At 43.2% G+C, this 15581-nt stretch overlaps 1 protein-coding gene across 1 annotated transcript in view; it reads right to left on the reverse strand.

The window, feature by feature from the left end:
* kif5ab (kinesin family member 5A, b) overlaps positions 1-14263 on the reverse strand; it is a gene marked incomplete at both ends in the record, with an annotated part of 61474 nt that extends 47211 nt beyond the window's left edge. The window contains one exon of the mRNA XM_083971972.1: positions 14138-14263. Coding sequence (XP_083828098.1) covers positions 14138-14263 — 126 coding nt within the window. The remainder of the gene's footprint in view (positions 1-14137) is intronic.
* Positions 14264-15581: the final 1318 nt, after the last annotated feature.

Below are 15581 nucleotides of genomic sequence, written 5' to 3' on the forward strand. Positions count from 1 at the left end.
TTTGCTCTCAGCTGCATGTCCATCTCTCTGTCAGACCGGTTCCTGCAGCCAGGTATAGAAACACTTACTGGTTTGTCTGTTTCTATAATTTAAGGCACGTCTCTTCAATTATGCACATGCACAACGATGTAGAACACTGGAACAGCAAGCAAAGAGTGTGCACGTGTGTGTGTGCGTGTCTGTACATGCGCATGTGTGCAAATAATGCCAATTATTATTGTACATGCAGACATTGTTCATGGCCCTCAGCTTTGTGTGTTATGTCAAACACCCACATCCAATGTCCAGCCTGCAATCTGCTGCTGTCTGCCAGGAGACAAATAGGCGGTGGGTTGCAGGCAGTGAAAGAGAGAGAGAGAGAGAGAGAGAGAGAGAGAGAGAGAGAGAGAGAGAGAGAGAGAGAGAGAGACAGAGGGAGAATTAAAAACCGCAATAATCAACAGAAACTGTGAGACTCATCGATGGCTGAAAAACACAAGCAGATAACAGCAGCGAGGAGACATGATGAGAGCCACTTCTCCCACCGTTGGTATAAACAACAGCAAAAAGAGCAATAGTAACAGCAGGATGCAATCAAGACTAAAAAACGACAGGTGAGGGGATTGGAAAACAGACAACAGGAGAGACGATCGAGTGATGACAAAGGAGAATTAGCTAACGAACAAGCAAAAGAAAAAAGAGAGGGATGAAGGTTTGCAGCATGCGGCTGTTGAATTTAGATGGGGTCTGCTGGTAAGGTTTAAGACCCTGGGGACCAAAGAGGCCCCTCCCTAACCAGAGAGCTTGGCATGAGCTTCACACACATGGTAAATCCAGTGAACAGACACATTTAGGCTCAAAAATTTTACTTCTGTCTGTATGCAAACAATAACTTGCCATGAAATGACAATACACACTGTCAGTACAGTCCCAAATAAATGCATACAGTATGATCTAGAGACTGTACAGCAGTGCCACCAGCTCAACAGCTATGGGATGTCATTAGTTTTATAGGTATTTATTTAATCTCGATCCATTCAATCAGTGGCATGCCGTCATTTTTACAAATAGGTTAGGTGAGCCAATCAGCCAACCAGTATGGACCAAATAAAAATACACCTTTTATGATAGTAGCAAATTGAACTTCAATTTGTGTCCTGTTTCCTGATTTTCTGCTGCCTGTCTTTCCTGTGCTGAAAGTCTCTCGCCTGCGTCTTGCTGCTCTGTGCTCGCACATATCTCCACCTTTCTCCTTCCTCACTGAAGAAGTTTCAATATTATTTTTTATGAACCAACTGTACATTTATCAAATGTGTTTTATAGAGGAAAAAGGGTACTTGTGTAGCAACCTTCAACTTAACCATTCACTGGCAGTGACTCACAGTGACAAGGCAAAATCCTGTGTTTGCCAACCTCAGTGCTGTTAACCTTTACTGACTCATCCAACCGGACCGCGGATATTGGTGTATGCAAACATGACTTGACAGGCGCAAAGATTTAAAAATTAATTATAACAGGTTGTTTTTCCTTCTTCCAACAGACCAGAGACATGCGCTGTAGGTGGATTGGTGACTGTAAATGGCCTGTAGGTATTATTGTAAGTGTGTGTGCCTCATTCACCTATATACTGTAGGCTGGTGGTGGCTGTACCCTGCCCTCAAACTATGTCAGATGGGATTGGTTAAAGAACCACATGACCCTGCATGGATAAATTATATCCACATGGATGGATGGATGGAGTTTGTTTGTCAGTGCAGTCCAAAATGCATATGATGTAAGTCAATATCATGAGACTCTATAAGCAATGCTAGTAGCTCAGTCCATCTGGACAATAGGAAGTCTTTTTTTTTTTTTTTTTTTTTCCATGTATCTGGTCATAAATCCAAGTATTCAACACATTTTTACCTGATGATGGATCACCCCAGGAGTATAGTATTTTATGATTGTCTGACTGAGAATGCTAATGCCAAATTCTCATAACAGGGGGAACACATCCACCATATAACTCTGTCACATTCAAACAGCTGCAATTCATCTGAATTTCAGACAAAAATCCCAGTACGTACTGTATATTGGAGGAAACACATCCAAACAGCTGGAAAGGTGAAAGGTTCAAATATGTCCTGACAAAGAGCAAGAAGATGCAGGAGAACGACTTTCAGCACAGGAAACACGTCAGCACAAAATCATGAGATACAGTAGGCCTTGAATTTAGGATGAACTTTTCACTCTTATAGTCTGTGCTACAGAGAAGTGTTTTGTGGTTTCTGTTTTTTTTCTGTCTTGTTTAGTTTTTGAATCATGAAGGATGCATGCAATGCTCACGTCACGTTGAAAATCAGTAAAAGGTAACTTTGTTTACAACAAACCTCACGTGGCATCTCTAAGGTTACAGAAAGATCAGGATTATGGCCCAAACAAAACAAAACAAATCAGTCAAGGTTACAAAAAGCGACAGTGACAGCAGAGTGCCATGCCAAAGTCACACGTTATTCACAGCCTCCTGCTCTGTGAGCTTTTACAGCACTGTACTGTAATTACCTCACCTCTACTTCTGACGGACAACAGACATTACTCACACGGCTGTAAAAGGTCACTTGTCAAGTAACTGTGAGCATAGCCTGCTCTAAGTGTCTGCACAAATGACCAATGTCTTCATTTCTTTTTTTTATAAGGACAAAGGTGCAGTTACATTGCCTGCAAGGAATTGCTACCACAGAAGACAGCTCCCTCTGCATATGGTGAGCATTTGTTGATTGCCAATACTTGCTGAGAGGGAACAACACCTTCCAACAACATGCACGCACACACACACACACGCGCGCACATTACAATTCCATTCAGGGAATTTTAATGCTTGTCACATCCTCTCTATCTAGTTTGAAACCAATATGTCCCTCCCACCAACCAGAGACATATAGCTAAATGTTTTAAAGGCAGAGCTGGGTGAGATAAGAAGATTAGGCATGTGTTCCTCCTCCTCCTACACATTGGTGGGCTGACTGTCAGGCAGGCAGTCGACTGCTCACTTTTTTTGCTCCACGGCTCGTTTGCAGTGGTTTTAGAGTTGGTGTGTAAGCTTGACTGAGGGCAGAGGAGGAAGAGGAGGAGGAAGGGGGCCCCGTTTTTTGTCTTATCAGAGTCTTGTGTATGTGTGTGTTTGCGCCTCAGCCTCTGTCAGCCTCCGTGTGTGTCTCCCCCACACAAACTCATCAAGTCTCCCCTCACTCTCTCCTCACACACACAAATCCACATGCAAGGGAGACTGACAGGAGAGAGGAGTTCAGGCTGCCAACGTCTGCTGCATCCGTCAAGCTAATCAGGCTTCCAGCTCCAGATAACAGCATCATTAGCAGCTCTCTCGACAACAGAAAACCCCTCGCAACTGCAAACGCTCCAGTCACATAACATTACCAAATCTTACTGTATCTCCTAATTCACTCTATAGACAAGCAGAGTCGACTGGCACAGTGCCTCGAGGGCAAAAAGCGGCTCTCACTGCCTCGGATATACAGCAGCGAAGATTGAATGCCGAGATCCAGTGGTGGTGGTTTATTCTTTCGAGTTGTCTTGCAGCTATCTTGTATTTAGCACTGTAATTTTTGGAGCTCTATTTCTCTTAATCGCTTGCTTAGGGAGCCAAAGTTAACCATCCAGCATTACATTGTTAACACTCAGCTAATAATTTCACTTATTTTCCCCGTGTCAAGTTGTTTATTAAAGATCCACACGTAGAAATGGAGCAATTAGTCTCCCCATCAGAGTGGAATACTCTGCATAATTCATCAGGGTGAGTAGGAGGAGAGGAGAAGGAGAAGAGAGGAATGGAGAGCTCAGGGACGGGGAAGATTGAGTTTTGTTCACCGAGTTTCCGACCAGAAAATAGGAGCGACACTGACCTCCCTACGGACACCGGAGTGAGAGGGGGTGAGAAAAATGGAGCTTCTGAGTCACGTCGACACTGTTAGTTCAGGACGACGCAGGGAGAGACAGTGGGAAGACAGTGACTGAACGCGAACCATGACAGATAAACTGAGACGAGAGCCAGGAAATGACAAAAATAATAGACTCAAATAGAAAGAAAGACAGCAATAAACAAAGTGAAGAAATATTCTTAGTGCGTGTGGAAAATAACACCACTCCAGAAGTGCCACAGCAGCTCAACCTGCTCCTTTTCTATTACTCCATGTTGAACCTCAATACTTCAGATCAAAATGTGTTTGTTTGTAGCACTGGAATTCAGAAACTGAATGCCCTGAAAGCTAGTGTAGATTAGCAAATCTTGTTTACTTGTTCTACCACTGGTTATTACTGACTTCAAATTGAGTTTTAAAGTTCATTCTGCAACATGGAAACTATATTGTTCATATCTCTGCATCTATTTGAATGAATATTAAACACTTAACTTATCTTGCTCGCTGCATGTTTGAGAAGATTGAAAAACACTTAACTGGAGAAATGGAAAGCAGCGAATCCAGGCAAACAACAATCTGCAACTCCAAAGCTCACCAGTTACCACATTATATTTTGTGTGTTTGATTTACAGTTTAAGTGTTAAAACAGTGAACAGTGTGTTTATAAGCCGGGGCTTCGCAGGGACTAGAGCAGTGGTTCCCAACCTTTTTTGGCTCGTGACCCCATTTTGACATTACAAATTTCTGGCGACCCCGCAATCACGTGACAGCACACGATCACGGCTGTCAATCAAGATGCACAAGCTCAAATATTTTTATATGCTGCATGCATTTTATTTGAACTTGATTATATTCGAGAAAGTGGAAGTATCGATTATTGTTTAGGATTATGTGTTATGTTTTTAATCATAATTTTAAAAAGAATAATGATTAGTTATCAATTAAGCCTACTAGACATTTCAGGCGACCTCATTTGAATTCCAGGTGACCCCACGTGGGGTCCCGACCCCAAGGTTGAAAAACACTGGACTAGGGTCAGCTCCCTGCTTCCAGACTTGGGGCTAAGCTAAACTAGCCAGCCGCTGATTCATATTTTTCATACATGCATATTGCTGTTCCCAGGGAGCTCTGCAAGAAAGCTATTAACAGTGTCCCCCAAAGAATTTTCAATAGTATTTGAAACAACTCTTATATTGACACTAGGAGCAGAACAGAGCTTAACACATACACACACTGACTATAGCCTACACCCAGGAGAGGTCAGAACATCCACTAACAGCAAAGCACACAGAAAGCTATAGCCTACCTAGTTCAAATAGACTGCTAATGCACCGCAGAGACCCAGAGGATAAAACAAAGGGAGCAGGAAGAAGTGAGGAGAAACCTCATCATCTAAATGACACTCTGAAGGTTTCAGTGCTTGCCCACAATGTCACGTTTGATTGGGTCTCCAGCCTTCGCATGCCTTCCAGGTGTTTATGTTATAGATTTATAGAAATCCCACAAAAAAAAAAAACCCACTTTGAGAGAGAAATGAGTTGTCTGACATGAATTGAGAACAGCCCACCCTCAGCCTGGGGCAAAGAGCTTCGATCAAAACCTGAGACAGTCTGAGAGCCCTGCTATTAGCTGTTCTTCATCTCAAAGGGAATATCTGATGTCAAAGGAAATATCTGACTGAGGTCTGTCATAGTCATATCTCCATTTCAGCCAGCGGCCACATGCTTTCAACTCAACCTGTGCACAAGCAAATCGTAGCCAAAATTAATTCACACAGGATGTGAGATAACTCGTGGCAGCAGCTTTGTCTCTGTCTGCCTCGCTCCTGCAAAACAGGAAAAGGGAGAAATCTTGTTTTTCACACAGACTTTCAAAAAGCACCATGCCAAAGTGTTGATTTAGCTCCAAATGTGCAAAGTAATCCACTTAACACTTAGGGAACAGGCAATGCATCAATTCCTCACTAGTTTAATTTTATCCGTATGTTTTCTTGTCAAAAAGGGGGCCCACTGTTCCCTTACTCATTTTGATAGTGAAGCAGAAAGAAAGCTCTTAACTGAGCCATCGATCCCTCTCTACCAATAATTCAATTAGTGCATAAACCCGTGAGCCAACTGTCGAGAGGTAATGCTCCGATGAAATGATAATGCAGGCAACTTAGGATGCAACAGCCGCAGACACGTCTAGCTCTGTGCCAAGTCGAAATAGAGACTTTGTGTGGTGCTGGTCCACAGTTCCAATTAAATCTGAATCCAGAGGCTGAACACTGTGACTGATCCTCAAAAGTGCCGGAGGAAGACACATGCAGTTTTCCACTTTTGCCAATGAGCTACGTGGCACCATTAGCATGAGCCCTGTTAATGACCACATGTGCCAGTGAATGAATAATAAATTAGACTTTAGAAGTGTAGCACAGAAGAAGCCGTCGAAATGTGGCACACATTTCTCTCAACTTGTGTACGCTGCCAGCAATTATTAAACCCAGTGGGGAATGGCCGGGTGGAAAAGAAAGCAATCCAAGAACTAGTAGTGAGAAATGATTTAAATTTGCTCTAAAAATCAACAACGCGGTTGTGTGAATTCTTGTTGTAATTCTGCCACCATTTACGACTGAGCTGTGCAGGGACGAAATGTGGATAATAAAAGAACCCAAAGAGAAAGAAAGGTACGCATAAAACTGAATTAATTAGAAATAGGAAGGTGGAGGTAAAAAATTCAGTGTGTTGTGATTATTGATGTGTCGACTGGGAGCCACAAAGACACAGCCTCCTGGTGCTGTAGCCCGAAGAAGTGTTTTTTAAAGTCTGGACTGGGACCAATCCTGATCCACAGTAAGATTAAAATAAGCTTGAAATTGATGTTTGCCAAGATCCTCCAAGTCTCTCTCTGTTGTAGTTTAAATAAAATCAGGGCAAATTAGATTAAACAGGATCAAAAAACTGTAAAGAAAAATGTGCTTGAAAGCATGGCTCCCCTGAGAAAGAGGAGCGACGGAGAGAGGGCGGGGGGGGCGGTGACCTAGAGTGGATGTCATGTTCTCGACTGTCAGTTCGATAAACTGAACTGTGATTAACCGAGGGAAACAGAATTCCTGCTCGTGCAGAGGGCAGGGAAGCTCCTTTCCCCTCTGAGGGATTTCCTTCATGTGCCATATCAGCGGGACAGTATAGCGCCAGCTGCTTGGGGTCTCGGCATATGCATACACGTGCGTGAGCATGTGCGGTTGGTTATACGATGTAATGCCCGTGGAGGCCGACGGCGGACACGGGGACCAAGCAGCATCCTAGGCAGGGCCCGTGGCTAATGAGGGGGGGAATGCTCCATTAACGCTGCTCGGAGCTAAAAGCCTGGTAGTCACAGCCCACTTCTGTCATAAAGGGGGGAGGAAATCCACAGAAAAGGTAGTGATGAAGTGGTGCAAGCTTATCTAACCCTGTGCATGTGTGCACGATGAGTAAAAATAAAGATGAGCTGAAGGAACTGGCAGCAGCTGACAAAACTGCTGCTGGTATAATGTTAATATTTGGGAAAAGATGAGACGGAGAGCTGGCGGTCCATTGGTATGGGCTGCTGGTAGCTCGACGAGGCTCTCTACAGTTTAAAGCGAGACAAGATAGCCACAGAGTACTGGTGAATTTATTCCAGCAAGACTGCTTCTCACTTTGTAGTTTGGCACTTGAATTCCCTTAATGTTCAGATTCCTGACGGACAGGAGCCCCTCCCTTCACCGAACTTCTTCTCTCACCCGTCTCCCCAAAACTACTGCTGAGTCATGAGGAAACGAGGAGTGGAATCATTACACCATGAAATACAGCCAGGCAGAAAAAAAAATACAGTGAAGCTTGTATAGAAGAAGAGAGAGGTAGCCAGAGAGAAAGAGAAAGAGAAAGGGAGAGGGAAGATGATGTCTGATCCCAAGTGGTGGCCGCTCTGATGGCAGCGTCTGACGGGAAAAATGAGTGCAGACCCTGACCCTACACAGCAATCCCATTACACTGCCTAATTGGATAGGGTGTGTGCACTGCTGTGATAGAATTAGAGTGCTAAAGTGGAAGAGCAGGGGAGCCCTTTGGACCTCCATTTCTGATTCTGTTTGGTTTGCAGACAGTTAAAGCCATTGCACAGAAATATCCTTGAGGAGAAAGAGCTCCATCGGAACTATAAATAACAAAAGGTATGAGACAGGTAGAGGACTTAACGCGGTGCCTGACATTCTCTGGAAACAGTTTGTTTCAACAGCAGCTGTTTCTTCTCCTGTTTTCCACCTCGGAGACTAATCAAGGGAGGGGATAGGAGGAGAAAAGAGAATGAGCTCTCAGCCGTGCACGATAGGAAGAAGAGCCGCAGCCCCATTGGAGATCAGGCTTCTTTGAAAATTAAGTGGCTTCTGATGAATAATCGGTTAATTCCAAATGATACTGCACGCCTATTTTCTGCTAGAGTAACACACCTTATGATCTGAGTTCTTTTTCATTAATCTCAGAATGAGAAATTCAGTGCTTTCTTGCAGAGAGAGCAAAGCCCCAATGAGAATTGTGAGCTTAAGTGCAAAATATACTCCATTTCTGTGAACCTTTTGACAGGGCTCCTCTAATCCTCTATTCTTCCCACAAAAGTAAACAAGGTGTATGTATTTCACAACTGTGACAACAGCAGCCGTTAGCATCATGGAGTTTCTATAGAAGACTTGTAAGCACTCAAGAGAGCAGCCGCCAGGGAGAGGTAATCCATAGAATTATAAATGGTGGGCAGAAAATAGAGAATCAATAGCGCCTCGATGTGCACATTTCAACTGAGTTCACTAATGTCAGTGGAGGGGCCCAGTTCGGTGTAAACAAGTTGACCCTCCTTCCTATTTATCACAGTCAACCAAAAGGAAAAAAAATCAAACAGTTCCATATGACCGTGACAGGGAGGTCAGTGTGGAGGTTACAGGCTTGATGTAATGAGTTTTGCAAACTATAGTCATAGCACAACCACACAACATACACACACAGACACACTCATACCCCAAGGCTGCGTCTGACACGATAATTGCTGACAGTTTGGGTAACAAACATCGAGAAGAAACTTTTTTTTTTTTTATGTTTTGGTCCTTAAACTATATCTCCGGGACGCAGCCTCATTAAAATGTACCTCTGATACAGGAAAGTAATGGCCCACGATAAGAGCGACCCATGGCTTCAGTGACACGACGACCTATGGTTTACGCGACACTGACGAGCAAATCCACCGTGGAGATTTAAATCTTAAAAAATAGTTATGCTTGGAAAATGCGGAGGGATCTAATGCTCTGTGTTAACAAGTTGTGTCATACTCCCTCTCCCCCTTAAGTTAAACTCAGCCCAAGCGTGCAGCTAAAAATAATCACAACGGTTTGGAACATCGGCAGCCAAATGAACCATAACATTATTTCATTTTGGACAAATGGAATGAAAATGATGCTGTTTATCCTCTTGAGCACCAGTGAAGCTTTTGCAGCTTAAAAATAATAAACAACAACAATCATGGTGGGGAAAAGCACAGATTTATTTTCCATACGGACACTTAATATGTATCTAATCATCACATACTGCCACTGGTATGATGCATATATGCATATACAATCTATTATTTATACGCCTAGCCTGTGTACAGTTCATATTGCACTTGCATGTGATATCTATATGTAATCGCCTGAAAGCGAAGAAGAAAAAATCCCATCTCTTGCTGCCTTTCAGTCAGCCATGATGATTTATTTATTCATAGAACTGAATCCAAGGCGTGATTCATCGTGGCAGTCTTTTTCGCCTGCCAGGAGATTTGGAGGGACAATCTGGTCCCTGTGACGCAACGTTATTCCAGAGTCCAGACAGTGAAATACTAGAGACAGCTGAACCTGAAGACACAAAGGCCTTGAGGCCGTCCATGTGGCGGAGTGGGTTCGGTTATTGCTGGCACATACAGCCGCGCAGCCCCGCGGGGCTCCACAGGTGGCCTAGCACGAGAGATGAAAAGGCACACGAGGAAGAAACTAATAATAATAATAAACACATTCATTTTTGTGTCACACAGGTGCAGGATGTAACGTATCGCTGCTGCCATTAAAATTACCCATGGGAAAAATAGTGTGTCAACCTCTCAAAGTGCTTCAAGCAGCTGCTGAGAAAAACCGACTGTCTCGCTTGTGGATGCGGAGTGAAAGATTTTCCAGTTTTTTCTGTGTTTCATTCCAGCACATGCACTTCTTTTGTTGATCAAACCTTTGCTGTATCAATGGGTTCAGGGTTGATTGAGAGATTCTGCTCCGTAGTCAGTATGCCTGTTGCACTATTGTAGCAGTGCTGCTCTAGAAACAGCAGTGAGTCCTCCCTGTACTGGTGTCAAGTGGATGTAGCATAGATCTGTTGAGGCTGAAGCTGAAGCTAAATCTTAAAGAGAAACTCTGCAGGATTTGTAGCTTAATTATGCTACATTTTTACCGTAATTAAACAGCTTTGGAATAATTGTGATGGTTTAATAAATGGCTTAACTTGTTATGAGGGAGAATGGAGGCTCTCTGCCCTCAACGTGTGTGTCACTTATTGAGTCTCTGGGCTGGGCTGAAAACCAGCTTTGCAAGATCGGGGCCGCCGCTCCGGCGTCCCAGCTCTAGTCCCATAACCAGTAACGTCTTGTTTATGACAGATTAAACTACACAAATATACACATTGTAACATCGTATATGATACGTTACCTACTGCTCTATTGATTGATTTCTTGACGGCTTCATTGTAAACAAATGCACAGGAGGAGCTAGGGTTAGCAAAACAGTTACATAGTTCCTCTTTAAAGGGGAACTATGCAAGTCCAGTCTCTTTTCTTCTGTGTTGCTAACCCTCCTCCCTGAAAGCAATTCATGGAGCGGTGGATAACGTTATAGTATATCATACACATATTTGTGTAGTCTTATTTGTCATAAACAGAGATTACAGTTATGAGGCCATTTGTGTTACAGTACGGTGCTGGTACCAGATCGGAGGCTCTGATCTTACATGGTTGGTTTTCAACCAAGAGGTGGAAGGCAGAGAGCCTCCATTCGCCCTGGAACAAGTTACAAGTAATTTACTTAACCATCACAATTACTCCACAGCTGTTATATTAAGGTAAAAATGGTTGCATAGTTAAGGTAAAAATCCTGCATATAGTTCCTCTTTAAGTCCTGAGGATGAAATACAAGTGCACATGCAATGAGTTCATGTGACTCATGTTTGTCTCCAATATCACATCAAAAAGATCAATAATCTCAAGCTAGAAAGTGATTGCATACAATTATCTCCCAAAGGACGTAGGTTTAAGCTTGCTTTCTTGTTTGTTTCAATGGCAGTGCTTTCACCAGACTCATTTCCAGCCACAGCATACAAACCACTGTCCGCTACCAGGCCAGATTTAAAAGGTAGACAAACCAACTGTACATCCAGCTGGTGAACTCAGCAGAGGAGCTGAATCTAAAGAGGTATTTCTCCCTGGAGTTGGTGGAGAGCAAAACATCCAAGTGGCAAGAAACTCCTTAAGGGGGCAAATGTTTCTCTGCGTCTCCTGGATACAAACTGGCAAATGTTTGCTCACTAGCTACTGTATAAAATTATTATAATGTCAAAGGCAAAATCAATTCATGATGCTTTTGAGTAATGTAACTCCTGAAGGAAATAACACAAGCTTTCCCTAAAACTTTACCATTGATTTCACCACATATAAATGCAACATTGATCATTTCAATACGTTTGGGTCTTCCCTGCTTCAAACATGCTTCATATGGGGGGCTCAGAAAACTCTACAGACTCAACAGACCTGGAAAAAAGGGAAATTTAATCTTGAATCTTGATGCTGACAAGGATGCATAGCTAATGTCCAAGTTAATGTCAATGTCAAGGACAAGTCATCATAGAGTTGATTCACAAGTCCTCAGTGTCTCTCTGGACAGCACACCTGTCCTGTCACACCTCACCTGTTTACAATGTTTTTCGGGACCCCACAGTCATTTGATCATCAGTTCAGAGAACCCAAACCCAATCCACAATCTCTCCAAAGTCTCCTCCTGTCTGCCACTCAGGTGCAGCCGGACCATCACTCAACTACTGCAATCATTGCCTCTGTCAGTCAACAAGTTCTGGGCTAAGCCTTCTATGAGGAGACAAATGTGGGGCCATCAGCGCTGCACAGCCGAGAATTGTATTTATCAAACGTGAGAATACAAGTGCTTAGCTGTTTCTACAGGGTCGCCACAGCGTCCCTGCTTCCCCCGCTGGCCTGATATTTTAAATCCTGATCAAATCTGACGGCCGCAGCATTTCAAACTCTCTGGAGACATATCTGGTTTTTTTTGTTTTTTTTACAACTTCCTCAGAGAGTCTTCCAGAGCTACAAGAAAAGGAAAACGCACACTTAAGACATTTGCATGGCTAAAAGCCCCTCACAGCCTGCAAGCCTCCCAAGTAATTACATTTACAAAGATGGAAACCAAGCGCATGCTTTTGTGATTACATTCATCCAAATAGAGAGAAACTGAGGGGCAGTTAGTGCATCAAATGACTGGAAACATACAGAAAGTACTGAAGTGCATGCTTTTGTTTCTGGATATGATCAGTTTGGAGGCTCCACCTACCACATAGACACAACAGCTGCGTAATGTGTGTGTCATGTGTATTGTCACAGTGACACATCATAGTTCCCTGTACATTATATGATTTCACTTCATTTTTGAACGCAGTCACAGCCTCTCATTGTCTATAAAATGAAATATGCATTTCCTGTCAGACACATTACAACTGTAATGACACAGAAGCATGGACATTAAATAAATAAATCATCCCAGTGAGTGAGTCGGGGCCTTGTGTAAAATTCCGGGATGCAATAGTTTAAATTAACTGAATGCCTCAACAACTGTCTCCAAAAATTACCCAGAATACATTTTCGCAGTTGCCATGACTGATGCAAGAATGACTGATGCCACACAGTTGTAATGCCAACCTTGCCATCCTCAAACAGCATCAAAATAATGTGATAATGAGCCACCATTCTGCTTGTGGAAGACACCCTGCTGCTACAGCCCAGACACACAAGGCAGTCACACACAGGGACACAGTATCTACCCAGCCAGCATCTTGCATTTCAGTGTGCGTGTGTGCGCGTGCCAAGTGTGTTCATGCAGGTGTGTGAAGGTAAAGTAAACTGATAGGGATTTTCTGCTGTCTTCATCATCACTGGAAGTCAACCCTTGGGCCAAATGGGTGTGGATTACTCTCTCTCTCTCTGTGTTTGTGTGTTTGTGCTTCTGTAAATGCATGCAGGTCAATTTCTGTTGTGTATGTATAATGTGTGTGGAATTGTGGATGTGTTAGTGTCGGCCCTAATGTGCTTTACATCTAAACAATGAGAACATTTGCATAGTGCGCTCTAATCTTGCCCCTGCAGGCCACTTATTCAGCTCAAAATGTCAACGGTGAAGGGTTCGCAAACACACTGTTAACCTCAGCCTCAAGCTCGTATTCATCACTCTGATAAACATTTTATAGCTTGGTTCATTTTCACTGTAATCATCAGCTGCTATTCGGTTTGCGCTGAGATAAAGCCAAGATCTATTTGCTGGACAGGAAAAAACCCCACAGAGCAGAATTATGACTCTTATTAGATCTGCAGCACCTGATAATTCACTGGCGTATTAAAGGCTGTCTTCAAGAACCATCAACAACATCAATCAATCCTGCATGATCATCTGAGGCAGGAAAGCACACCAAAAATTCAGAAGATCAATACCACAGGGGAAAGAAATAATAGGGCCCTGTGTGGGATCAGAAAGGTGGGGTCAAAATGCATTTTTAAGAGTTCTTTTTTTTCATTCATCATGTTGGCTCAGCCCAGGCTTGTGGAATTTATTGATCTTGTGCTAAATTTCAAAAACAGAGAGGTGGTGCTGGCAAAATGTCAAAAAAACATGACCTGAGCCCCTGTTCATCATTTTGATCTACACTCTGTATTTTCTGGTAGGCTTAGCCTTAATGACAGATTTTTGGGAAGCCTTGGTGCCACCTGAATGATGCAACATGCTGATCAGAATATTGATAGGCTATACTTAGTTTGATCCCAGTCAGAAGCCTTGAAGCTTGTCTGGCCAGTCTTTTTTCTATGTGTGTGTGTAGGAGATGTTAAGTGCCAGCGTCTGCGTCCATGGACTGCACGGAGAGGTGACAACATTAAAAAAGGAGGGACCTTTAGAGAGAACTTACCCCGAGGATGACTGTGTCTTCTCCTTGAAATACTGGGATGAACTTATCTCCCCGGATAATTTCAGATTTGTTCAATGGACGAAATCGACACAACACCTTGATATTGCATTCTGCATTATCGGCCATTGTGTGGGAAAAAAATGTATACGCGCTCCCAAAAGAGAAAGAGGAATTTATATAGCCTATAAAAAAGAGATTATTTTTAAAAATTCCGATGTTTTCCCGCAAACCACCCGTACGCAGGCTGAAACCTTCGGCTATACCCACATGCAAAGCGAGACTAGCAGGCGAGGCATTTGGAAGAATGGACTACAACGAGTTTTGGGAGATAGTAGGCTACAGCCAAATTCATTGAAGAAATATAAAACGTGGACAAAAAAAAGTCCCTTTGAGAGTGTTTCTTGTTAAAATATCCACAACCGGAACTCAGGTGCAGGTGAGCTGTGGGCAACAAATGGAGAGTTGTAAACCGGGGAGTAGAGTCCACACTGGTCCGGTCGACAGTGTCTGGAGAGGCTGCAGGCTCCTCAGGAGCATGCCTTGCATCACTGTCATCCGTGCTCTCTCTCACTGGGGGCGGGGCGTGGTAAAGTAGCGACTCCAATCCTCTCTCATCAGCACCACTGAGCAGCGAGGAGAGGAGCTCCGACTCTGCCTCTTTTTCCCGCTACCACAATTACACTGACTTTACATAGGCTACTAGAAGTTGTGAGTGACACCTTTTGTTTAACCAAATGCCAGTAACTTGCACAAAAGCTGACAGCATTGTGAGTTTAAACTGTAGGCCACTGGACCAGTTCTGAGTGTTAAGAAGAGCATCTCTCTCTCTCTTTTTTTTTTTTTTAGCAGGGGTGCGCCAGACTGGTCGCCATGGTAATGCTGTTTTGCATGACTGGATTGGGATGTGGGAACCACAGGCTCCATCGTGTCTGCTGAGAAATTTAAAGGGCTCTCAACTAATGGATCACTTACAGTAGGGAACCAGCAGACGTCAAACATCATATTAGACAAATTAGGGAAAACAATGTTGCATCCCAAAGGAATAGACCTACAAATGAAAAGTTTAATCTGTTCAGCAGTTGAAGCAATGTTTATGAGAAAATCCCTGGTTGTCAATGGAGATAAGTGGAGCTGATTGCTCTTTTTCGTTTGTCCATCACTCTGTGGCTGTTCTTGAAAACATGACTACCACTGTTGTGCGACAGACATGTAGCTAGGTATCAAATGAACAGTTAATGTGTCATACTAATGATGCTATAAAACACGATGTGCTGTGTCTATTATTTCCACACACTTGCACACGAATGAACGGTAAATTATTTTTTTTCCTAACAGAGTGAAACATCTTCTTATCGACCATCTTTGGTCCATTGATTAAGTTGTTTGCATGGACTGTGTGAACATATTGTTTGCACGTGCCTTTAGCGCCACCGTGTGACAATTC

This window comes from Trachurus trachurus (genome assembly GCF_905171665.1).
Source record: "Trachurus trachurus genome assembly, chromosome: 5".
Taxonomy (NCBI): Eukaryota; Metazoa; Chordata; class Actinopteri; order Carangiformes; family Carangidae; genus Trachurus; species Trachurus trachurus.